Raw genomic sequence first — 27,590 nt, 5'->3', positions numbered from 1 at the left:
GCACACTATTGGCAGGAGTTCATAGCAAAATAAGCTAATTGAACAGTATTATGAAAATGTTCCAAGAATTAGGATAGGAGAAGGTACATAATAGCGATACTGCGCATGCGCGATACAGTAGAGGGCGCTGCGTTATCGTCTATACCAAAACAAAACTGTTAAACATCATCTTAGTGCACTGCAAAGTTGGTCATTATTAAGTTGAATCACAACGAAACCAGAGCGAAACTCACTGTCTTACCAATTGTTTAAATGATCGTGTCATGATTACCTTCACTAGCCTACTGGTGTGAAATTTCAGGGGAAATTTGGGACACTTTTGACAGTCATTATCATAATTACAGTTAATATTTATTTAGTAAATACACCCACGAGTGTATTTTTAGATTGCATTCGAGCATTGATTATATCCTCGACACGTAACTTTACTTTATAGTTCCCATAGCAACCGCAAGAGCGCCTCAGCCCGCCTCAGAAACGGGCTCTCTCGCTCAGATGAGTGCTCTTCCACTCAAGGTTTGAGATCTTAAAGTCTTAGTCAAGTTTGTGGCATTATTTTTGTGTCCAGGCACAGCGGGGCGCTTTCGAGATTCTGGTATCGTTTTTTAAAGCTGGATAAAGAGATTTATGGATAAAATCATGAAGACACAATTGCTGTTAGTGTTGATGCTGTCACCTATGTGTGTAACTGGACATTTCAACTCATGTCCTCGTGGATGCGAGTGTTCACAATGGAGAGTTTTCTCTGTCTCATGCATGGACATTGACGTTATTCCCACGTTTCCCTCAAATACAGAAACATTGTAAGTATGCATATTTACTACACAACATATGGGGCTGGTTGCATAAACTGCTTAGACTAGTCTTACAAGTTATTTACCTAATTTTTTTCTTCAAGATTGGTCATAACTTCTTCAAGTCAGTTACATAAATAGGTTGATTGGTCTAATTCAAATATGAAAAGTAAGACTGATAAGACCTAACTAATTCCTAGTCTGTGAGAATAGCGGTTAAGGAACAGTCTTAATTTAGGGGCTATATGTTTATGCAAGTGGCCTCATGAAATTTATTTCCTTTCTTTATTTTTACATTTCAGATTATAATGTTTCAAGTGCAGTTGTCTTATTTGTTAAAATAAAATGCCATAACACTTGATACAGTATATACAATTAAAATAATGTTAAAATATTCATCCATAGCAGGTTTTTGTTATAAAGTCAGTTTATGTGTCTAGGCACAAAGTCTTCAAATAAAAGTACTTACTTCTAAAATCAATTGTAGTTGATAAATGCACATTGGCATCTGTGCCTCAGCAAAAATATGACAGCTCAATGACATTATTAAACACTTTTAGAAAAGAACACCTTAAAACCTTTTGACTAAAATCCACCTTTATAAAGTACTTGACCCCTGCTTGAGAGAATGCCAGTGTGATTTAATTTTGCACACTAATTTATAATACACACACTATTATTAAAAGATTGTTTTACTGTAAGAAGGTTTTAAAGTAGGACGTTTAAAACCAACATAATACCACCGCTATTAGACTATGCAAGTGTGTGAATGTTTGCCTTAAAAACCCACAGAAAGGTACGGGAATAACTCATGTGACAACTAGCCCCAGTTTGATTCTACTTGATTCTGATTGGCCAGTCGCAACATTTGTAGGTTCGTTATTCCCAGTTAACCTCTCAAAAATAATTTTGACAGGTTGTTTTGACTATTAAATATCTTTTAATAAAATATATCAACCGACTGCCTGTACATTATCGAAAATATTATAGCAAATAAAGAATGCTGCCGCTGCATTTATTAATGTTAGTTAAATAAAAATTTCCAGAGTGGTGCACACAGGAATCTAACATGAACAAACAACATATTGTTTTTTAACTAACATTAAGTAGTTTAAGGTCCAATGTGTCATTATTTTGGAAGATCTATTGATAGGTTAATTAGATAACTATGTCTTCATAGGTGTATAAAGATCATACATAACGAAGTGTTATGTTTTTAAGCTATACATATACCGCGGGTATTACATAGAATACTTACATAGAATTCATGTTGTGTTTACACTGTTCCTAAATAGACAAACAGCTTTACAGAGCAGTTTGTAAAAGCGTTATCCTCTTTGACAAAGAAGTGAAAACATGATGACGCGTTTGATCTGTGTCAGTTGCCAGAGTGCTTTGAAAGTAAGGGTTGGAGTCACCCGTTGGTTGCAATTTGCAACCTTACCAATAGATGCCGCTAAAATCCAAGCATTGCTCGTTTAAAGAAAAAAGTAATTTGAGGGTTCCAGTTACAGCATATTGTATTGTATTGCATATGTACAAATTTGCCTTGGATTTTGCAAATATTCAGCCAATGAAAATGATTTATTGGGTCCGGAAAAACCTCCACCACGTTTCTATTGTGAATAAAGAGATGCACACATGTTGAACTGTCTCTTTGTGTTTGCAATGCAAATTAAAAAAAGAACTGGTTGTTTCAATATATACATCATTTTTTTAATCAATAAACATAAAGGCTATTGCTTTATACAGTATGCCTTTGAGGAGTGGAGAAGAGCATTTTTTATTAAGTCCTAGGCTTAGCCAATACCGCTTTAAATAGTCTGTGTAAGGGATGTTCAACTAATAATCATGATTAATTGCATACAGATTTTTTTTAATGTTTATGTTTATAAAAATGCACAGACAATTATTATTCAAACACAAAACTTTTATTCTGGATGCCATAAATCACGATTAGTCGTTGAACAGCCCTACTCTGTGTTTAGCACTCCACTTCACTTTGACAAACCAAACCCCTGGGTTAAATCAATCCAGAAAATGTTCACATTTTGGGTTAATATAATTCAGCATGGGTTAACAATGGTTTGGTTCATCCATTTTTGACTGGTGCCACACTCTAATCCACACAATTTGTAAGTTTCTTTAGCTCTTCGGGAACATTCTTCTATGGCTAGTATGTTTAGATTCTTTTTCTCTTCCTTCTCGCCTCATCAGGCACCATCACATGAAATTACACCCAAATCAGTGCGCCAATTCAGGCCACCTCTTGGCATTGCCAGCCACATTCTTTACTCTTTTTAGTGCTCGCTTGACAGGAGATGGACAAATAAAACTTTGAAAACATTGCCCAAAATAGACCGATAGTTCCAATTCAAGGTCCAGCGCCATTATGCATGCCAGTCTGCCTCAAATAACATCAATTAAATCACCCTAACCCTAACAACAAATAGTTTGTTTTGAATCTGTGCATGTAGGTCTAGATATGTAGGCTTCACTCCCCCTCAACAAGATTGCGTCAGTATAAAAGTTGGGCACATAATAGGGATTGCGGTACACATTTGTCCCACATTCATCAAATTTTACAGGAGACCATGGTTACAGAATGCAGTCGTCACTCCCGGATGGCCACTTCGTCCCGACACTGCCCATCAGCCCTCCCGATGTAGAATTCACAGCCACCCGCTTGGAGGACAAGATCCATAATCGCCGCGTCAGGGAGCATGATGAGGGCGAGCAGATCGTCGTCCAGACCGGTCAGGAAAACGCGGTTTATGATGGGATCTTATGACGTTAACTCCTTCACATACAGTAACTCTCCACACTCCGTCCTGCCACGGATCCAACAAGATGGCCTCTGGAGAGAAGATGTAATCCATCTTTAGGAGGTCCTGCCTTATGTCATGGATTGCTATGGACCACAGACACGAAATACTGGAGCAAAGATATCTTTTCATAAAAATGAAAACAACAACAACCAGGTAAAGACGAGACAGAACCATGAGCAGAGGAACACAACGAGAATATACACACAGTGATGAGGGAAAGACTAACAGCTGCAGTGATTACTGACGAGACACAGGCGCTGGAGCGTGGGAAACACGGGGAGAGACAGAGACTTGAACAGAGATGGGCAGTATTTGAATTAAAATACATATTTAATTACTTTTGAGTATTTTGTCATTTGTATTTTCCTGAACAAGAAAGTTAGATGTAATTTGTAATTCAATACTTTGAGAAACTGTATTTAAAAATACTTAAAAAGTACATAACTAGGGATTTTTAAGGTCCAACAACATGTTTATGTACATAGATGGTGCAATAAAACACTATTATTTCATAATATTAGGAAGGTATTCTTACCTTACTTCTTGACTGATTCAAATGATTTGTTCCGTGATTCACCTGTGTAATCCGCTCCTTTCCGCCAGCATAGTCTGATGTGATTGGTCAGATGGTCTAGTCTGCTGTGATTGGTCTACCATGAATGAGGCTCATGAGCTGCAGTGTTTGGGCGAGAAGAGTAAAGTTTTCGCAGGCCGTCCTAACAAAACGAAGGCGGGTATTATATGTAAAGACTTAAATCCGCGAATCGGACTAGGGACGACTCGTTTGCGTGATTCAGAGTCGACTTCCTTTTTTCCAAGCCAACAACTTTGTTATTCATTCACCTTTGGATATACAACTTGGCAGACTGCTTACTTTCAAACACTGCAACATTACACACTGCATGAAATGTCATTTTCATAATCTCATGTTATGTACTGTTTTAAGGTGCCGTTGTTTAGCTGTTTTCGAAGGTTTGACTGTTTTTTGGTGTTTAATAATGGATGTTTATGTTTCTGGTTTAAACAAATGGTTAAAATTGTATCTATTGTTCACCGCTGCCTCTCTTCTCACAAAACGATTGGATTTTTTCCGGTTTCTATAAAGTCGCCTTTGACAGGAGGTTATCCAAAAACTGAATAATGACATCATTTACCAGAGAAATAAAGGACTGCAGTCCGATTCCAGTCGTTCTCTGTAGTTCTAGAAAAGAGAATTCTGTTAAAGACAATATCTCAATTACATTACACACTATCTAAAGTTTGAAAATTGGCATCACAGGGAAGGACACCTTTAAAATACTTATTCAAATATGTTGGTTTAATCTTGCAAACAATAACTTTCATTACCAGACTGATCAGACATTGCTAAAAATATTTTCAGAAGACAATATTTTTAGACATTTTTAAGTATATATTTAATACATTTAAATGACCTATTTAAATAAATTCCATATATACCATATGCAATACTATGGTAACAAAACTTATATTCCAATACCTCCCTATAAACATATAGTCAAATTTAGCGTGTTTTAACAATTTTCATTGTTACAAAGCAGCTGTACATAAAATATATTGGCTATAAGAAAAACATGTAAAGCACACGTTTAAGATAAGGGAGATAGAAACACAGTTCAAATATTAAATAGACTATGAATTCCTATGTGTTATATTAATTAAGTAAAACTTTAAACTAAATAAATAAATAGGCAATTACTTCGGCAATTACAACAATTGCATTAGTCCTATTGATATCATTTCAAGTCAAGCACAAATTTATAGTTATTGATGTGCTTCAGAAAAACAGATCATCTTTTTGTCTGAGAGAAGATGTATATATACACCTGTCATTTGTTTATAAAACATACTATGCAGTTTGCTTTTAACGCTTAATGGAGTCTGGTTATCATACAGGGAAAACACACTATTGTCATTGTACTTTGTTTTAACCCCACACGCTTAGTTTTGCACTTTTCCCAGACGCAGCTGATAACAGCAAAATATAATTCATGAGGTCAGAGAGCAATTTTTTTTATATGTTTTAAAAATCATAAGTTCACATTCTGTCTTTACATTTCAGTAAACTTTTCTTAACGATTGTTGTTCCTGATGTTAGCCCTAATGAACGTACGATCATAGTGCATCCGGATGAGCATCAAAGCGTGGATACCCCACCTCATAGCTGAATTAGAAGTTTAGTTCAGACCTGTGCTATTAGGTACGTTTGACTTATTACTAGGCGTTGCTGAAATCTGAGCGGTTGATGGACTGTTGTTTATTTTATAAAACCTTTATCTTTTTTTTGTATGTAACTCTATGTTTTCCCTTGCATTTCAAATAATTGATTCTAAAATATTTAGTATTTTCAAATTACTAGTAACTTTAATTTACTATGTTTCCCTTTCTGTCTGTCTCTCGACGTTATGTCGAGCCGACAGATGGGGTTCGCCCTTGAGAACCAATCAACTCATACGGGACGGTTCCTGCCTCGTTTTTCCGTTCTCACCGGGTGAACTTTGCAGCCGATCCCACACTCCACTGGACTGTACTCGGCAATCCGACCTCACGTCTTGGCGAGGCGTGAGGTGGAACACACACGACTGTAGCCACCACTCTCAAACCTGCATGCAGCTGTTCCGCCAGGCCGGTAACTAGGCGGAGCCTACCTTCCCTCCAGGGTCCTCCCCGCGAGACGTGGTTAGCTCCACCAGCCGACGAACCACCTCCGTGGGAATGGTGAACCAGACCGTCCCGGTTGTCCCCCTGTTCAGTCCCTGGGAGCTTGAGAACTGCCCACACTGACTCGGTGGCTACTGAGGACGGTCCGTCTTGGCTACTCGATCCAGTTCGCCAGAAACACTGCCAAGTTCGGGGCATCCTCTCCACCTCTGTCAGAGGCAGGGAAGTCTCCGTACTTCGGGCAGAGGTTGCCACCCTACTGGCGAAACAGGCATCGAGTTCGTCCCTCAAGCCAAGATGTTCAGCAAGTTTAACAGCCCGTACTTCATCGTTCCCAAGAGAGATGGCGGGTCGCGCCCCATTCTAGCTTGCTCCTTTCTCAGTTGACCTGTAGTCCCAATCGATCTAGGTGCCGGAGCACCAGGTCCCTTTGCGTACAAAACAGATCTCGCGGGTGTGCCAGTCGTCGAGATAGTTCAGTACCCGCACACCTTCCTCCCCTCAGGTAGAAAGGGCGGCTTCCACGATTTTCACGGCTGAGCGGCTTCTGAGCGGCTTCCAAGACATCCGATGGATGTCAGGATGCACCTCTGCGTGACCTCTGGAACCTCCATGTCTGGTCTCTAGACGGGACGAGGAGATCCTGAGTTGGCTACCCCCCCTCTGTGACAGAGACCATCATCCAGGCTTGGGCCCCATCTACATGGCGGTTATACGCTTATTAATGGCACCTTTTCTCGTCCTGGTGTCTCTCTCAACGAGAAGACCCACGTAGGTGCTCGATCGGGATCATGTTGTCCTTCCTTCAAGAGACTGGAGACTAACATCTCCCTATCCACACTGAAGGTGTATGTAGTCGCTATCGCCACTCGTCACGACTCAGTTGATGGAAACTCTTTAGGGCAACACGACCTGGTCACCAGGTTTAAGGGGCGTGAGAAGGCGGAATCAGCCTCGTCTCTGCTCCATACCCTCTTGGGACCTTAATGTGGTGCTTGCGGGCCTCTCTGGGCCTCCCTTCGAGCCCCTCGGAGGTTCCGATCTTCCTAAACTTTCGAGTATGATGGCCCTCCTGATGGCGCTCGCTCGCTTCAAGAGTGTAGGGGACCTTCAAGCATTCTTCCTGGCAACTCTCATGTTATCCTGAGACCCAGGCTGGATATGTGCCTGAAGTTCCCACGACTCCCTTTCGAGACCAAGTGGTGATAATTGCAGGCGCTCCCAATTGGGGAGGAAGACCCAACCCCATCCGTGTTGTGTCCAGTACTTACACTGCGCCTCTACTTGGACCGCACGCATAGCTTCAGCTCTGACCACCTCTAAGTCTGTTTTGGAGGACAGCATAAGGGGAAAGTTGTCTCCAAACAGAGACTGGCACACTGGATCGTGGATGCCGCCATAGCGGCATACCGATCACAAGCATACCCATTGGCAGTGTGGGCTCACTCCACACGGAGTATAGCCACCTCCTGGGCACTGGCCAGAGGCGCCTCTCTGGCAGACATTTATAGAGCTGCGGGTTGGGCTATGACTAACGCCTTCGCAAGGTTTTACGACCTTCGCGTAAACCCGGTGTCAGCCCACGTCCTGCGTGGCGACATGTGGGACTGGCATCCGGCAGGGCATATGCCTGCAAAAGCACCTCCCCACCCTCCAGCAGGTTGGGTCAGTGTGCTATCTACCTCCCTTCTTACCCAATCACATGGCTAAAAACAGGCATTCCATCCATCACTAAGCAAGCACTGGGGGTTGGCTGGGCAGAGCAGCCTTCCACCTTAGGCCGGGAGAACATATGAACTTTCACAGATAGCTCTAACCGGACCTAGTGCTACTGGACGTCTGTAACACCCCCTCGACACAACGTCGAGAGACCGACACAAAGGGAACGTCTTGGTTACGTCTGTAACCTCAGTTCCCTGATGGAGGGAACGAGACCTTGTGTCCCTTATGCAACAACATGTATCGTCCTTTGCTGTAATCCAGAGAGGCTCTAAGGCTCTTCAGAACAAAAGGTAAATGAATGCTGCACGCCGGCTTCCTTTTTCTACCACATATCCGGGGGCGGAGACCGGCATGCAAATTTCATTCGCCAAATTCAATTGGCCTCTTCTATAGTAGTCAGAGTTGATTGGTTCTCAAGGGCGAACACCATCTGCCGGCTCGACACAACGTCTCGTTCCCTCCATCAGGGAACTGAAGTTACAGACGTAACCAAGACGTTTTTTACAGCAGTATTTGGTATTTTAGTCAAATACATTTGATGAGTAAGTACTTGTAATTTGTAACCGAATACATTTGGGTGGATTTGTGCCCATCTCCTTCATAATGAAGGTCTAGAACTTATCGCTCTCTGCGACGCTAATTGGCCATCGGCACACTCGCCACACTCCATCCCCCTAAGCGTCAACCTGGTACGGTGTGGTCCGCATCTGCAGTGGGAACAGGGAGGGGCAGTACGTGTCCCTGACCATGATGCCCAGCCTGACCACATCCTAGAGAGTCCATCGGCGTTGCCATGGGAGGCCCCTGCCCGGTGTAGGACTACAAAGTGGAAGTCCTGAGGCGCGAGGAACCAATCGGTCATGCAGGCATTTGTATCCTTCGCCTTTGCCATCCACAACAGAGGTGCGTGGTCAGCTAACAGGGTGATGCTCCGTCCGAGCAGGTATTACCGAAGCTCCAGGACTGCCCACGTTATGCTGAGGGCCTCTTTCTCCACCGTGGCATAGCGACTCTCTGCTGGTGTCAACTTCCAACTGATGTAAATCCCGGGTGTTTCACTTCTTCCTTCGATTGGGACAGCACTGCTGCCAACCCGGTGTCGAAAGCGTCCGTATGAAGGGTAAAGGGGCAGCCGAAGTCAGTGGCATGTAGGATTGGGGGCAATGATAAGGCTTTCTTCAACGTCTGGAATGCTGTCTCGGCCTCTTTGTTCCATCTATTCCTTTCCAGCTGCCCCTTCTTGGTCAGGGGGCTGGCTAAGGAAGATAAATTAGGTATGAAACATCGGTAGTAGCCTGACAACCTGAGGAAGTAGTGTACATGAGATTTGGACGTGGGTCAGGGGGGCGTTCTGGACAGCCTCTACCTTTTTTGCTGTGGTTGGAAGATCCTATGGCAGACTCGGATCCCCAGGTATTGTGCTTCAGCCAATCCCAGGTGGCACTTCCTCGGTTTTGCGGTCAGCCACGCCTTCCTTAAGTCTACCAGTACCTTCAGCAGTCTGGTCAGGTGTCCCTCCCAGCTACCCAAGTGGATGAACAGGTCGTCTATATAGAAGGCGGTGTATTATTGATGTGGCCTCAGCAAAATTTCCAGCTCTGGAGAAAGGGGCACTTGCCAGTAATCTTTGGTCAAATTGAGGGTTGAGATGAACCTCGCTTTCCCGATGCGGTCGAGGAGTTCATCCACGCGGGGCATGGGGTAGCTGTCAAAACTGGAGACCTCGTTTAGGCGTCCAAAGTCGTTACAGAACCGCAGCGTTCCGTCCGGTTTCGGAACCATATCGATGGGGCTGGACCATGGGCTACACGATGCTTCGAAGATGTGAAGGTTGTTCATCCTTGTTATTTCTTCCTCAATAGCCAGCCGGCGAGCGTGCCTTACTACGACACCAGCGGGCGTCAGAATTTCATGCTGGATAATCCTTGTCTTCCCGGGTTGTTCACAGAACACATCGGAGAACTGATGGACCAGGGCCTGTAGGTCGGTCTTCTGGGTTGAAGAGAGCTGCTCTCCCATATGGACTACTGCGGGTTCCATTGCGGCAAAGGCAGCAGTCTGTTGAGGAGGGACCACCCATTTCTTCAGAAAGTTTTTGTGATACAGCTGCTCAATCTTCCGGCGTCCCGGCTGATGGACCCGATAGTTGACCGGCCCTACCACCTCCAGCACTGTGTAAGGCCCTTTCCACAAAGCCAGAACTTGGAAGTCCTACAAGGGGTGAAGATCATTACGTAATCTCCTGGGAGAAACTCACGTGGTTGGGCAGGCCGGTCATACAATCGTTTCTGGGCGAGCTGGGCCTCTGCGAGGTGTTCTTTGACAAGAGGCATGACTCTATTGATTCTCTTTTTCATCAGCTGTACGTGCTCGATCACACTTCGAATGTGGCATGTTGTTGTTCCCAGGCATCTCGAGCCACATCCAAGAATCCCTCTGGGTTGTCTGCCGAATAGTGGTTTGAGGGGTGTGAATCCGGTGGATGCCTGGGGCACTTCTTGAATCCCGAAGAGCACACACAGGAGCATAAGGTCCCAGTCGTGCCCATTCTCTGCCAACACCCGCCGTAACATCCTTTTCAGGGTCTGATTAAAACACTCTATGAGCCGTCCGTCTGGGGATGGGAGACCGACCTCCGGAGTTGTTTCACCTTCAGGTGGTTGCAGAGGTCTGACACAGCCGGGACTTGAACGGGAAACCTGGTCCCTCGAAATCTCGGTCGGGATTTCTACCCAGCTTAACAGAAGGAACATCTCTAGGGCAATTGCCTTTGAAGTAGCCTTTCGCAGGGGGATAGCCTCCGGGTATCGGGTGCGTAGTCCACTAATACCAGGATGTACTCGTGACCTTAGGAGAGGGGCCCTACCAGATCCATGCCAATGCTCGAGAAAGGCACCTCGATGATGGGTAGTGGAACTAGTGGGCTTAAGGACTAGGGGAGGACGAAGGGGAAATGTCAGCTGGCAGGTCGGACAGCTCTGACAATACTCTTCCTCCGTAGGGATGTACCACCGCAGACGACAGGTGGTCAAACCCGGGCCAGTCACGTCCTAGCAGAATGGCCACGGGGAGATCAGGGACCAATCCTATTTCCAGCTGCCAGGTTCCTGGATCTGCCTCAATTGTGTCCAATATCAGCATCATCATGCATCTTAAAAACTCTTAGTGTCTGTATGTCTAAAGTTTAATGCAGGTAATCTTGTTCTGCTGGAATACAGTTTTTTTATTTCATTGTAATTGGAATGACATTGTGATTTTCCTTTGCATTTTATGGACTCTGTTTTGGACATTGAAGAGTTTGTTAATAATTCATATTTTAAGTTGTCTCATCTGACTCAAGTGTTTGTGATGATCTTCATTTCCAGAAGCCTCTACGAGACAAGCCTGACCACCATTCCTCAAGATGCCTTTGCAAGTTTGGTCAATATCTCAAGAATGTGAGTAACGTTTTTTTGTACTATCCAGACTAAGAGGGTTATTAATCATGAATGCTTTGGAGTATAGACCTTATGTTGGTCTTGTTTGAAAGAAGACATTTTTCAGAGAAATCAGCTAAATAAAAATAAAACATCTTTGGATGGTTATGAAAAAAATATATTTATTTATGTATTTGCGTAAATAAATATTTGCGTCATCCAAAAACATTTTAGAAATTCAAAGCCACAAGTGTAACCAAGTTATGTTCTGAATATGAGCTTGAAATAAAAAAAATTGATCTGTATTACACTTGTAGCAAATGTCCAATTGGGGGACATGAAAACATATTGGCTACGTATATAACCTTAGTTCCCTGATGGAGGGAACGAGACGTTGTGTCGAGACCGACAGGTGGGGTTCGCCCTTGAGAACCAATCAAGTCTGACTACTGTAGAAAGGCCAATGAAATTTGCCGAATGAAATTTGCATGCCGGTCTCCGCCCCCGGATGTCTGGTATAAAAGGAAGCCGGCGTGCAGCATTAATTTACCTCTTGTTCTGAGGAGCCTGAGAGCCTCTCACGACTGAAGCAGAATACGATACGTGTTTGTGGCATAAGGGACACAACGTCTTGTTCCCTCCATCAGGGAACTGAGGTTACAGACGTAACCAAGACGTTCCCTTTCTGTCGGTCTCTCGACGTTGTGTCGAGAACGACAGATGGGGTTACCTATGGAAAACGCCACAACGCTGTATCGCGTCACAATCTCAGCGAAGCGACAGTAACAAGCCTGGGCATGTCAGCTCGAAGCTTTAGTGAAACTGTAACCTTCCAGTGTGGTGGTCAGGGGGTCCCAGAGCTTTCTTGGAGAAAGATGGGTACAGCCCCGACCGGTAACCTTTCACAGACGGGGCCTTACCTCTCTACTAGCGAGAGGGCGTCCGGCTCGGGTTTACAATGGGTGAGCGCAACTCTTAATCAGAGAAGCGCTGCAGAGGCCACCTCCTACCCGCGGGGAGGAAATGGTGGATATAGTTATGGTCTCGTCCTTGGAGGAGAACGCATGGAACGTGCGGACTGGGTAGTTAACCCACCTGGGGAAGCTCATGGGTTACCATGTGTGGGAACCGTTGCCATGGGGATACATCAGACGGAATAGCCCACGGGGGGTATTACTGCCTCCGATAGCACTAGGTCCGGTTAGAGCTATCTGTTATAGGTCATATGGTGTCCCGGCCTAAGGGGGAAGGCTGCTCTGCCCAGCCATGGGAGTGCTTGCTTTAGTGATGGATGGAATGCCTGTTCTTAACCAGTGCATGGGTAAGAAGGAAGGTTGGTGAGGTACCAGTTGCTTGTCCTCCAATACAGTCAAGGAGCTGGTCAGAGCTACTGAAGCTCTGCGTGCAGTCCAGGACACAACACGGATGGGGTTGGGTCTTCCCCAGAGAGCAGGTCCTCTGTCAGGGGAATGGTTCAGGGGGAGTCACTGTCCAGAGTATCAACTCTGAAGCCAAGTGTGGTTAGACCAGTGCGGTGTAACTAATAACACTTGGTGCTCCTCTTCCCTGACCTTTCACAGTGTCTGTGCAAGGAGGCTCCTGGGGGGGGAAGGTGCACTTCCGCCCGTCCGGTGGTCAGCTGTGCGCCAGGGCATCCGCGCCGAGGGGTCATCGGTCAGGGAGTACCAAAGCGGACAATGGGTGGTGTCGCGGGAGGCAAAGAGGTCTATCTGTGCCTGTCCGAACAGCAGCCAAATGAGCCGGACCGGGGGTGGAGTCGCCACTCTCCGCAAGATGTATACTGACGAGAGAGTGCATCGGCTGTCTGGTTCAGTTCGCCTGTGATGTGTGTGGCCCGAAGGGAGCGGATCACCTGCTAACTCAACAGGAGGAGGCATCGGGCAAGTCGTGTTAGCTGCTGTGAGCATACGCCAGCCTGCCGATTGATGTACGCAAGTGCTGGCCTCATTAGCCAGCGAGACAGTGTGGGCAGCTCTCGAGCTCCCAGGGACTGTGACAGGGTGACCAAGGGGACGGTCTGCTTCATCATTCCCACGGGGGGTGGTTCGTCGGCTGGCGGTGCTAACCATCTGTCGCAGGGGGTCCCCGGAGGGAAGGTTGGCTCCGCCTTTTTGCCTGCCTGGCGGGACAACGGCACGCACTGTCGGTTTGAGAGTGGTGACATCTGTCGCATGTGTACGACCTCACGCCTCGCCAGGGTGTGAGGTCGGTTCGCCGAGCACAGTCCTGTGGAATGCGCGATCGGCTGCAAGTACACCCGGGGAGAACGGAAAAACTCTGCGAGTAAGTGGGCGCCAGGCCCTGAAAAGGCTTAGATATTTCCAAGAATATATAGTTTGTTATGGTTTGGATGATATTCCAATGTTAAGCTTTAGCATTCCACCCGTAGAAAGGTGACACTATGCAGGATTATAAATTACAGTTCGTAAACACATCACACTTCTCAGCCTCCCCGGGAAAGTCTATGCCAGGGTACTGGAGAGGAGAATCCGGCCGATGGTAGAACCTCGGATTCAAGAGGAACAGTGTGGTTTCCGTCCCGGTCGTGGACCAGGGGACCAGCTCTATACCCTCTCCAGGGTGCTGGAGGGTTCATGGGAGTTTGCCCAACCAACCCACATGTGTTTTGTTGATTTGGAGAAGGCATTCGACTGTGTCCCTCGCGGCATCTTGTGGAGGGTGCTCCAGGAGTATGGTATTCGGGACCCTTTGCTAAGGGCTATCCGGTCCCTGTACGACCGGTCTGTCGTGGTGAAGAAGGAGCTAAGCCGCAAGGCGAACATGAGCTGTGGGTCATGACTGAAAGGACAAGATCCCGGATACAGGCGGCCGAAATGAGCTTTCTCCGCAGGGTGGCTGGGCGATCCCTTAGAGATAGGGTGAGAAGCTCGGTCACTCGGGAGGAGCTCAGAGTAGATCCGCTGCTCCTCCACATCGAGAGGGGCCAGCTGAGGTTGCTCTGGGCTTCTTTTTCCGGATGCCCCCTGGACGCCTTCCCGGGAAGGTGTTCCGTGCATGTCCCACCGGGAGGAGATCCCGGGGAAGACCTAGGACACGCTGGAGGGACTATGTCTCCCGGCTGCCCTGGGAACGCCTCAGTGTCCCCCCGGAAGAGCTGGAGGAAGTGTCTAGGGAGAGGGAAGTCTGGGCATCCCTGCTTAGACTGCTGCCCCCGCGACCCGGCCCCGGATAAGCGGTAGAAATGGATGGATGGATGGATGATGGATGGATGGATGGATGGAGTTCGTAAACACATCATTTATGTTTGTACATTTGCATGTGTGTACATAAACTTTCAGCAGAAAAAAAAACACTGCCAATTTTTTAACACGTTTATTATTTCCACAGCTATCTGTCCGTTGATGTCTCTCTGAGTAGGTTAGAGAAGCATTCCTTCTGCAGCCTGAGGAGGATTACTCATATGTAAGCCTAAGTAAAACATATTTATTCCAGTTATTTTAAATAATCAAATAAAATGTCTTCATTAATTTGCGCTATTAACTCTCTTAACTTGTTATCTGAAGGGAAAATAAGGTTATAAAAGTTTGATATCAGGCTAATTTGTCCCCATTGAAGTTAAGCGTGATGCAAGTTTACTTAAAACCATTTACGGTATGCTTTAATTAATTTTGGGCTACCAAGTGCCTGCCCCAAGGACTACTAGGGATATTGAGATTTTGTGAGCCCTGATTAGGGAGTGAAAAAAAATTATTTAAAAAGGTTTACTTATTCTCGAGACACCTGCATTCAGTTCCACTTCTTTACTACATTGTGATGTACATAAAATGTCAGTGTGAAAACTAGACTGGACGCTTTATCACACTGCTGTTTTTAATAGTTTACATTATTGTTACAAAATGTGTGCGAAAATATTGTTGTTTATTTAATTCAATTTACTTCACTTAAACATATGAAGATACCAATACGTTTTTTTTTTTTTAAGCAAACGCCTTGTTCACTTGTTCTACATATTGTATGTTCATATATTGATAGAATAAAATATTCTGGCGGCCATGACATTTTTGTTAAAAGTGCTTGCATTGGCTGGCAACTAAAAACACTGACAGTGAAAGCATTAAAAATCCTTACCGTTAAGCCTTGATTTCCGAATGATTTTATTCACCAGCAGTGTTTTAAAGAAATGCAATGCCGTTGATTTTTACTTTTATGGTGCAGTACAATAAAATGTGTTTTTAAAGCTAATAAGGTCCTCTTTCATGTTCATCTTTCTAAAAATGCTGAGATGCATGGATCATTGAGTACAAAAGGTGTTTAAATGTTTACCAAATCTTTGGTGTTTGAATGTTTACGAAATCTTTCTCTTTATTTTTAATAGTGAGATCAGGAACACAAGAAATCTGACATTCATCCATCCCGAGGCGTTTAAGAATCTCCCTAATTTACAGTATTTGTGAGCAAAACACTGTCCACACATGCACCAGGGTTGTGCACCTTTCAGAATTAAACTGACAATGCCTTTTTAATTCAGGCCCTGAAATAAAATTTATGTTGCAAAAAGGAGTTACTTTTTTTAAATTTAAGGTTGTATTGGAATGAAATTTATTTACATCCGCTAGTTTTTTTAAGTAATACATTTACAGTATTTGAATTATCCATAAAATGACCAATGTGTTAATAATGAATTCATGTTCACAATCTGAATTGAAAGAGAGATTTTTTTTAATTCTGAACTTTACCCAACCCTGCCACATTCTGCTATTTGCTTTTTGTCATTTTATACAATGCGTTATGATTAAATCTAATACATTTTGAACTATTCTGAATGCACAGTATGACTAAAATAATGACATGAGAGGTGTTCTGTTAACAGGGGCTTATTCAACACGGGTCTCAGCATGTTCCCTGATCTGACCAACATCCACGCTGAGGATTCATACTTCCTGCTGTGAGTAGAATTCCAACGCTGGTTTACACGTGTGTGTTTGTGAAATGCTTTTTCATTTGTTTTTGCTCTTTTGCAGAGAGTTAAGCGATAATCCTTACATTGCCGAAATTCCTGCTAATGCGTTCCATGGTATTACCAATGACATTCTGACAGTGTAAGTCTAGTGTCACATTTCTGTCATCCTTATACATCGTCATACTGACAGACAGGGATGGACTGACTGTGTAATGTTAGCTACAGGTAAAGGGGTCGTTCAAAAATTCTGTCATCATTTATTTACCATAAAGTTGTTCTTATTCTTTTTTTAAACAAAGGAAGATATTTGATTGAATGTTAGCCATTTTCAGTTCTGGGACATCATTGACTGCTCTAGTAGGAAAAATTAAAACGATATTTAGAGGTTTGTGGTTATAAGCAGAAGTTTCAAATTTTGATTACTGTTAAGTTAAAGTTCTCATCAAATCTTAGCAAGTGCGACTTAAATATTTAATGTATCTTTTTTATGAAATTAAGTAGACAGAACTTAAACAAGTACACCAAAATTGCATTTTTAAGTTCACTATAAATTCTTTCAGTTTCTTTACTTTACCTATTTATTAGTCTTAATATGCACACATCAAACACCTTGACTATTGCAACCCAAAATGAGCAAGATGAGACTGATCTCAGAACTGGCTTTAGCACAGTTATTGCTAACTGGTAACACATGTTATAGGTCAAATGTAGCTTCGCAGAGCATAAGCAGATGCACCACTCTTCTAACCAATGGTACACAGATACAGGTGTTTAACTTTACTAAAAACATATAAATAATCAAATTTTTTATAATTTACTCTCCTAATACAGTGTGACGCAAAGCATGCTTGGAATTGGAAATCCTTCTTGACCATTTGTGTTTAAGTAACGTGATTAAATTAAGTAAATTGAAAAAGGAGGAAATATTTTTTTTCAAAACTTCAAGTTAAACAAAAATAATCGTTAAGTGTTTTCAGGAACTTTTTAAGTAAGGAATATTTAAGTGGAACTTATTTATAAAATTAAGTTTACAATACTTAATCTGTTTGATTATTTTGAACATTTGGGTTTACAGTGTTTAACGGAACAAAAGAATATAGAATATTTTTTTCTTATATGGTAGTCAATGTTGTCCTAGAACTGAAAATAGCTACCATGGTTCCAAATATATTTCTTTGTGTTTAACAGAACAAAGAAAGTATAAAGGTTAGGAACAACTTGAGGGTGAGTAAATTATGACAGAATTTTCAGTTTTGGGTGAATTATCTCTTCAAGGCATATTGACACTGTGATTAATTAGATCGAAGAATCTGCATTACACGTAATTCATTTGATCGAAGAATATTAATAACCAGAATATACAAAGATTTCAAGTGTAACTCTAATTTTTGCTTTTTAAATAGAAGGCAAATGACTAGACTCACAACAGTCTTATAGCTTTTTTATTAAAAGTGTTTTGTTTACATGTCTGCATTTGACAGACACTTTTATCCAAATTCATTTAATTCCTTTCTTCCTTTTTTACAGTAGGCTGTACAGTAATGGCTTTAGGAAAATCCAAAATCATGCTTTTAACGGGACAAGGCTGGACTCAGTGTAAGGTTCTTTATTATGAAGACTTTTCACACAAATATATATTTTTCACAATAATCAAAAGACATGATTTTGTTTGTTTGTTAAAGTAACAGTTCACCAAGTTTTTATATAGGTGACAATGGGGTGCAAAAGGAAAAAACTAAACTAGGCGCAATAGACGTTTTGTAAAATGGTTAGTAGACTCTTGTGCTCACAAATATGGATTTGTATGTTGAAAAGACCTAAATAAAAAAAATTATATTTAGAAAAACGTTAATGCATTTGTGTGATTTAAAGACTCAATGCCCTTCTCATAATGTACATTTTTGCAGCGTCTACTTTTATGCTGGGTTCACACCAAACATGAACAATGCATCAACGCACTTTAATACTCTCGGGAAAGTTTGTTAGAACACTCGGTAATCTCGATGCCAGATTCGCGTCATTTGCATTGCGTGCTCCGAGTTCGCATCTATTCGCGTTTTTGCATTGACTTTGTATGTAACTTACTCGCGCAAATCGCTTAATTCACGTTTGGTGTGAACCCCATTACTCTCTGATGGAACAGCCCATTTAAAGCTCCTGTAACACACAGGGTTTCTGTCAATCTCATATTAATAGGTAACACTTTATAATAACTGCACGCTATGAATCATAAGTTAAGCATCACTTCATAGTTAATTAATCATTTATGAAGCATTGGCCCCACATTAATAGACATTAGTATGCAGTTTATAAATACAGCTATAAATGCTTTGTTCTTGATTTATAAGCATGTATATAAAAGCTTAATAATCAAATTTTCATACTTTATTAAGGATGAATTCATTATTTCTAAATTAAGGATAACATTACTTACAAACCAGTTAGTTAGGAGTTGTCAGTGGTTCATGAGATCATTAAGAAAGTGTAAGTAAATGATTAATAAACTCTTTGAATGCACATTTATACATCTTATTATTCTGACATATAGTAACAGTTACTTCATTTGTTAATAAATGCTTTTTTAACACACAGTCCTGCTGTAATTCATGATTAATTAAGGTAGTTATAAAACATTTACTAGTTGTCAACTAACTATTTTTGTGAGCTCATCTAAAGTGAGGACTATGTATGCCTTGTAAAGCGTTTACAAATGAGAGTTAAAGGCTCAGTTATCTTCTAAACAGAAATAGGAAAAACACAACACAGAGGGATACAGAACATAGAAATATTTTTTTCAAGATACAAAAGAAATTAAACTGTACAACTGTACATATTAATGAATATAAAACGATTTAATATAAAATAAAAAATAAACCTCTGCAAAATTAAAATTGTACAACCGCACATATAAATTAACATTAAATGAATTGATATATAATGAAAAATAAACTTCTGAAAAAAATATAACTGTGAAGTGATATGCAACTCTCATTTGTAAATGCTTTACAAGGCATACATAGTGCTCACTATAGATGAGCTCACAAAAATAGTTAATTGACAACTAGTAAATGTTTTATAACTACCTTAATTAATCATGAATTACAGCAGGAATGTGTGTTAAAAAAGCATTTATGAATAAATTAAGTAACTGTTACTATCCATCCATCCATTTTCTACCGCTTATCCGAACTACCTCGGGTCACGGGGAGCCTGCGCCTATCTCAGGAGTCATCGGGCATCAAGGCAGGATACACCCTGGATGGAGTGCCAACCCATCGCAGAACTGTTACTATATGTCAGAATAATAAGATGTATAAATGTGCATTCAAAGAGTTTATTAATCATTTACTTACACTTTCTAAATGATCTCATGAACCACTGACAACTTCTAACTAACTGTTTTCTAAGTAATGTAATCCTTAATTTAGAGATGAATTCATCCTTAATAAAGTATAAAAATTTGATTATTAAGCATATTATATACATGCTTATAAATCAAGAACAAAGCATTTATAGCTGTATTTATAAACTGCTTACTAATGTCTATTAATGTGGGGCCAATGCTTCATAAATGATTAATAACTATGTACTGATGCTTAACTAATGATTCATAGCGTGCAGGTATTATAAAGTGTTACCTATTAATCTTGAGTACCTGTAGAGTAGTATTGCATACTTCGTATCTTCGAAGAGTATTTAGTTTGATCACATTTATTAAAGATAGATACAGCCGATACAGAGTGGGCAGAGCAGGAGCCGGCAGAACAAGAGGCGTAGACAAGGGCAGGTCTGTCTTAGCTGAAGGCGGCGGCCATGGAGGAGTCAGCAGAGCTGGAGCCAGGGACCAGTGCAGAGCCAGAGCTGAAGGTGGAGGGTAGAGTCAGCAACTTTATTGGGTGGTGACCAGAGCAGGACCAGAGACAGAGCTGACTGAGGTAACGGCCATGGTGGTGGAGGCAGAACAGAGGGCGGCGACCAGAGCCGGGTTAGAGTGGGTGGAGTGGACTTTCCATTAGGTGGCAGAGATGGTGGTCTGGGTGGAGCCCCTGGTGGCTTCGGTGGAATAGACTTTTGGACTTGAAAAGACTCGGGAACAAACTCGTTGACTTGATTTGGCTCAGTAAAGGCTTTTGGACTTGAGTGGACTCAGAAGTGGACTCTTGTGCTTGCCTAGGCTCAGGAACAAACTCTTGGGCTTGACTTGACTCGGGAACGGACTCTTGGGCACTGGGGCAGAACTTGCGCTTAAGTCACACGTGACCATTCCAACGTGATTACGTACGTCATACCGTGAAGTCGTAAACACACATCCTGGAGGCACACCGAGACATTGCGAGCCGTACACTCAAAAAAATGAAAATTGGCGGTTGTTGGTCCAAAGAATGTAACTATGTTTAAATTAAATAGTTTGGTTACGTTTGAGCATTAAAATTAAGACAGTCATATTGACAGAATTAGAAAAAGTGACATTTCACATTTACACAGCTCACTTATGTTAAATGAATGAAATGGAATTGCGTTGCTTCTGCAATACCGCACTTTGGTCAGCAGGTGGAGCTATAGCTGCACATGCGCAGATGGAAAGCACATTCAACGATCGTCATTCAGCTCACTCACTCAAAGTCTCTCAACGCCATTTTAAGTGAATCAAATTCAACATTTCCCAATCTACATTCTGTCTTTATGTGGACACAGGTGCAATCAAAAATTTTTTTTTGCTGCCTGTTCAATTTACTTAACTTGCTTAAGTTAAATCAACACAACTTTTGGAAAATATGGTTACAACATGATTGTTTTATGTTTAGTCATATAACTGAATCCATTCATGTTGGGACAACATAAAGGAGTTGTGTTGTGTTAACATAAAATAGTTATAATAGGGCAGAGGATTTATATTTCCCAGCATGCTTTGCGTACTCTGCATTTTGAGAGTTATTTTCTTAAATAAGTGTTTTATATTGTGCACTTTTCAGTAAAAAGAAACACTTGTTAGTGTTTAATGTTCATTTATCTTAAAAGTTTTAAAGAGTTAGTTATATTTTTGAGTTTGGTGGTTACCCTTGTTCAGAAAAGTGTTGCCTTTGGTTAGGTCGTGGGCGGTAACAATAATTGTTTTGCATTTCTGTTGAGTTCTATTTTCTCAATATCATCTTATTGAAGTTAAATGAGATAATGTCTAATAAATGTTACAAATGTGTAATATAAAAAATGTTGAGCAATTCATTTTATTTTAGTGTTTTTATTTGACCTACAGACTTAGTTGCTCTAAGTTCCAATCATTAAGTACAATCAACACAAATGGATAACATTAGCAAAGGTTATTTCTGTTAAATAAATTGAACTAAATCAGGTCATCTTAGATCAAGCTATAGTCATTAAATTCAAGACAATAATTTACATTTATTCAAAATAAGTGTGTGATGTACCATTTAATTAACAAAGTTATGAGCGATTTTCTTAAAACATTATGTTACGATTAATTGTATATTACCTTTTCCATTTAAGCAACTAAGTTTTGTGGGACCAGTTGACATAACTTTATTAATTAAATGCAACAATTCATTTCTAAGAGTGTATATATAAAAGTAAATGATGACAGAATTTTTTTTTGAGTGAACTATTCCTTTAATGCTGCAATCCGCAACTTTTGCCTCTCTATCACCTTTTCTGATTGAAAAAAACTTTACTTGCGTGTAAAAAAAAAAAATTCCCTGCGAAATCAGAACGTACAACTAAAAATATAAATCATTATTATTAGTTTATCATTCTGAATAGTGTTACACTGATGGTTTATGTACTTGCTCAATAACTGACTGATTAAGGTACAGATTGCAGCTTTAACAAAACAACTATTTTTCCCAAATGTCTCTACATTTAGAGGCCAGTATTATTGTTTTAGTTTCGCAAGTCTGGATACTTGGTTGCCTCTTATTAACCTCCGTTCTCAGGAGTATTTTGCTCAGAATCTGAAATTATTCATGTTAGCCCCCCTCGCCCCTCTAGATTGTGAATTCTCGCTAATGTTTTTGCATGTGTTTACGTTGGACTGCTAAACCAGAGAAAAGCAGCTGCTAAAAATCCAATAGCGAAATTCAATTTTAGGATTGTAAAATGTCTTGGGGATGTGTTGTCCCCTAGCAAGGTTCACTGGGCTGTTGAGTGCAATTGAGATTTCATCCAGCACGATTTAGTTTGTTTTATTTTTAATTGGTTTAACGGTGTGGTTGTTTTTATAATAAAGCATACAGTTTATTTAGAATATTTTTTAAGTTTCAAAGAAAATGGACATACCTATTGCCTGTGTGGGTGTTTATGGTCTCAAAAGAGCCCACTTCCATAAAGTCTATTATAATCAAACAAGTCAAAATCAGCTAGATGATGGAGTTCATAGAGATGAGATTTAACAAGAGTAATTTCATCGCCATGCATTATCACACATTCAAAACATCTTACTTGTTTACTTCGAAGGTACCTACACAGAAATAAACAGCTGACACTGTTGGACGAGAGAATGTTTGCTGGGACCAGCAGTGGCCCAATGCTCCTGTAAGTGCCTTTTGTTTTTTCTAAAAGCACTTGAGAGTCAGTGTCTGTAGTTAGTGCTTTTATACTTCCATGCTTAAGACTCGCTGCACTGTTTCACGAATGAGTCTGTTGTATTTTGGAGGTATCCAGTGAAAAAGACCACCAGGTCTTTTCCAAACAAGGGCAGTTTTTGTTTGTGACCAAAAACTGTGAGGCTCCAGAAGAATAGTGCATATTACATCTGTGGTAGATTCTTAGATGAGACAGTCTTTGTGTGAGAAAAGTAAAGAACTTAGAATTTTAAGTCATAATCTTCACCTCAACGAAACCTCCACACTTCCAGAGCAGGTGCTATGTAATGATGGGAGGTTATAAAGCATGTCTGTTTTTAGATCTGCAGTGGTGGTGGATATAATATGTGAAATATGACTTAAAAGCACAGGTATGATTTACCTTTAGAGCTTTCATCGATTTCTATGGATTCAAACATTTAAATTAATTTACATGTGCACTAAAAATTTTAATATTTCCAATAATCAGAGAAAGGACTAAATCGCAATAACATGTTTACATGATATGAGAACACCTCTTTGCTCCCGTTTATGCGAAACTTTTATTAGTCTGATTAGTTTCTATAATACACAGCACAAACTATGCTCACCGATACAGTGGGTGTGTGTTACTTGCTCTAGTTTTTATATATTCGCGTCAAATGTGGACATATTTATGGTTATTTGGCACCGTGATGAATAAAGAAATATGATGGAAAATGCACCCGCAAAGATGGTGTACACTTTCATCGCGTTCACGTTGCTTCTGTTTGGTCAAAGCAGCATTAATGCGATTAAAGTGTTTACATGACTTTAACCGGCGTACGCCACATATGTTATTTTGATTATCCTTACTGAGATTACTGCGATTATGAGCTTGATCACTTTATTTAGTTAAAATGATTTTAATTTGAAGTGTAATAGCAATACTGCCATCGTCACATTATTAGGTTCTTGTACACGTAGGCAGTGTAGGAAGCATTTCCAATAATGAAAGTGAAAACAAAATATATGACTCTGTGCCAGTGGTATTTGGATATTTTGATGCAAAATTCTTACATATTTTGCGTTGTATTTAATGCATATTATATTCATATATTGGTGTTGTCATTTAATATTTTTTATGCAGTAACCCAAATTTACATAAAAATATTTGGAGTGGAAACCCAGCTACTTCTAGGTTTGCCTGTATGAACTAGCCATATGGCTTATCTGCCTGCTAATATGGATCAGCTGAAAACATAGTTTTTTTAGTGTGGCCCCTCAGGATTCAGACCGGTGTGAAATCATTGCTATGAGGTCACCGGCTAACCATCTCAAAATGACAAAATCAGACACAAGCAGCCTGCTCTTGTTGCACAACATAGGCTTTTTGGAAGATCGGATTAGAAAAAACAACAACAAGTTCACATTGTAATAGATATGTTTGCCTCTAAGGTTGTTATGATCTATTAGTAAAGGTTGGGTAATTTTAGAGGGAAACAATTATAGAGATATGAAGATTTATTCGTTGTACTTATTCAGTGTTAGAGAGGAAAATGATGATTGCCGGCAGGGGTTAAGAACTTTGTCTGTTAATCCATTTTATTTTGTGTATGCTGATGCTCCAAGACACACTTTTCATCTTTAAGGCACAGAGATCAAGGCATCACTTGTTGGCATCTGCACTTAACAGCTAATGAATGCCAGAATTACACCATTTTGGTGCGATAAACACATTTCTCTTTGAACATCAATTCAATAGCTGTATTTTCATTTATTCGAATCCACATCTCTGCAACGATTAGACAACATAAGGTTTCCCCACCTCCAGAACCTACTGAACGCATTAAAGTTTGAAGAAACTGTTTTACCTTCCGACACCAATGCTTGAAAGACAAAGAATATTCCTCTTGCTTCAGTAAACTGTAGAAAATCTCTGGTTTAGGATGCAGCAAGTGAAATACAAGCTATCTGGAGATTTTTTTAATAAAAAACCAACTGGCATATAGTATAACCTTTCTCTGAAATAATTTTTTTTCTCATTAGGGATGTTTCAGAATCGGCTATCAATTCCCTCCCAACCAGAGGCTTAGAGTCACTTCGAGAACTCTGTGCTCGGAACGTCTGGACTCTAAAAAAACTGCCACCGATTAAAACCTTCAGACACCTTGTTACAGCAGACCTGACCTACCCCAGCCATTGCTGTGCATTCAAGAACTTGAAGAAGAAAAGAGGGTTTGTAACATTTTACACTCAAATTGTACAGAAACAAAACTACAGTTGGTCTTTTTTGCACGTAGCGTTGTATTTTCTGGTAAGGTGTTCTTTAAACCGCAGGTTCTTGGAGGACATAATTTGTAACCTGACAGCCAGGTATAGTCAACTCCAAAAAAGATCCGTGGGCACTTTCATTATTCCTGGCCTACACAGCAGCATGGAACCTGGAGTTGACACAGGCGATACCCTCTTCAGAGACACCTATGACCACCAGGACTTCTACAGCAGTCTGCATTACCACACCTTCTTCGGTGGGCACCCGGATGATGACGTGGGTTTTGGGGAGACATTGAAGAACCCCCAGGAAGACACCAGCCATGAGTTTGAAAGTCGTTACGACTACATTGTTTGCGAGGAGGGAGAGGAGGTTGCCTGTTACCCTGCTCCAGACGAGTTCAACCCTTGCGAGGACATAATGGGTTTCGGCTTTTTGAGAGTGTCCGTATGGTTTGTCAGTTTGCTGGCTGTGTTGGGAAACCTGCTCGTGCTGTTGGTGCTGCTCACCAGTCATTACAAACTGTCCGTTTCAAGGTTTTTAATGTGCCATCTGGCCTTTGCCGACCTGTGCATGGGCATATACCTGTTGCTCATCGCTTCTGTCGACCTCCATACGCATTCCGAATACTACAATCATGCGATCGACTGGCAGACCGGTCCGGGTTGCAACCTGGCTGGGTTCTTTTCTGTCTTCGGCAGCGAGCTGTCTGTCTACACGTTGACCACTATTACCCTGGAGCGCTGGTACGCCATCACCTTCGCCATGCGCCTGGACCGCAAGTTGCGTCTGTCCCACGCATCCATCATCATGGTGATGGGTTGGGTCGTCTGCCTCCTCTTGGCCCTTATGCCTCTCGTGGGTGTCAGCAGCTACCAGAAAGTCAGCATATGTCTGCCCATGGACACCCAGACGGTTGTGGACCAGGTCTACATCCTTTTCGTGCTGGTTCTTAACATCCTTGCTTTTATAGTCATCTGTGGATGTTACATCAAGATCTACTGCGCCGTGCACAACCCCAGCCATCGTTCCGCCAACAAGGACACCAGCATTGCCAAGCGGATGGCTGTGCTCATATTCACCGACTTTCTCTGTATGGCACCCATATCGCTGTATGCCATGACGGCTGCATTGGACCACCCGCTCATCACTGTTTCAAACTCCAAGATCCTGTTAGTGCTCTTTTACCCACTGAACTCCTGCGCCAACCCTTTCCTCTACGCCATCTTCACCAAGGCCTTTCAAGGAGATGTCTTTATTCTGCTTAGCAAAGTGGGGCTCTGTCAACAACAGGCCCAAATGTTTCGAGGTCAGACCGTATCCTTTAAAGCGACCAGCAGACGTGAGAGGGAGCAGACGGGAGCGAAGGAAACCCCCATCTCTCTGCTGGATTACCCCGGTCACCAGCCAGCCGCGCTACAGCAGGATGACAGTGATGGGTAGGACGTGACACAACACGATGACTGAAATGTGGACATCCAACAGGATTGGAGTCAGTTAGACTGTGGTGCAGCAAAGACGACACGAACCACATTTATCACTTGAAGGGTCTGCTTTTAAATAATGGACTTAAAATCTATAGAAATTCTATGCTATGCTGTCGTATGCGTGTGCAGGTTTTAAAGCGTTCTTAAAACCATGTACATGTAAACGGCTGCTTTTAATTCAGATGATCATTTACGTTGTGTAAACTTGTGTTTTATACAGCAGATTATGGGCCCTATCGTACAGCCGGCGCAATACAGCGCAAGGTGTGACGCAAGTGTTTTGCTAGTTTCAGCCTGACGCAGTTCTTATTTTCCCATCCTGTGCCATGTTGTTTAAATAGCAAATGCATTTGCGCCCATTTGTGCCCCCATGTGCATGCTGGTCTGAAAAGAGGTGTATTCAGGCGCATTGTTGGAGCGTTGCTATTTTGAGGAAGGATTAAGTCAATCGCGCATGAGCAAATCAGTTTCTTCGCTTGAAAAGCGTTCAGCTTTTCCACCAACAAACTCTGCCATGTAAATAGCGATCCACCATGGCAAGAGCGCAACTGCCTCTTAACTGGAATGGGAGATGACCCTATGATTGACCTACGCTTTAGACCATGCACACTCAGACCCTCAAAAATTGGGCCCCTGGAGTCTTCTTATGTAATGTCTATGTGTAGATCATTTAACTGTGGATGAGGTTTTTGGTGTTGAACATATTTTTACATACTGTATAATTCATTGTAAAAAAAGAGACTAACAATAAAACCATAATACAAAATAATCTAAATAATTTGATGTGCCACTGATAGCCCCCCCAAACTCACTTCATTGGTAAAATTATGTTGTGCATGATTAAATATAGCCACAGAGCCACAACTGTTAACAACTGTCAATAAATAAAAGCA

The 27,590-nt window shown here is 41.7% G+C and overlaps 1 protein-coding gene across 1 annotated transcript; it reads left to right on the top strand.

The window, feature by feature from the left end:
• Positions 1-482: 482 nt before the first annotated feature.
• tshr (thyroid stimulating hormone receptor) lies at positions 483-27,590 on the top strand. The gene is made up of 10 exons (XM_056764974.1): positions 483-803; positions 11,389-11,460; positions 14,809-14,883; positions 15,797-15,871; positions 16,292-16,366; positions 16,443-16,520; positions 17,909-17,977; positions 22,850-22,927; positions 24,985-25,173; positions 25,276-27,590. Exons 1-10 carry the CDS (start codon positions 628-630, stop codon positions 26,651-26,653), a joined length of 2,265 nt encoding a protein of 754 aa, XP_056620952.1. The 5' UTR covers positions 483-627; the 3' UTR covers positions 26,654-27,590.

This window comes from Triplophysa dalaica, chromosome 13, assembly GCF_015846415.1.
Source record: "Triplophysa dalaica isolate WHDGS20190420 chromosome 13, ASM1584641v1, whole genome shotgun sequence".
Taxonomy (NCBI): Eukaryota; Metazoa; Chordata; class Actinopteri; order Cypriniformes; family Nemacheilidae; genus Triplophysa; species Triplophysa dalaica.
Note: the sequence above shows the minus strand (reverse complement) of the source record. Positions and strands in the feature narration are given on the sequence as shown.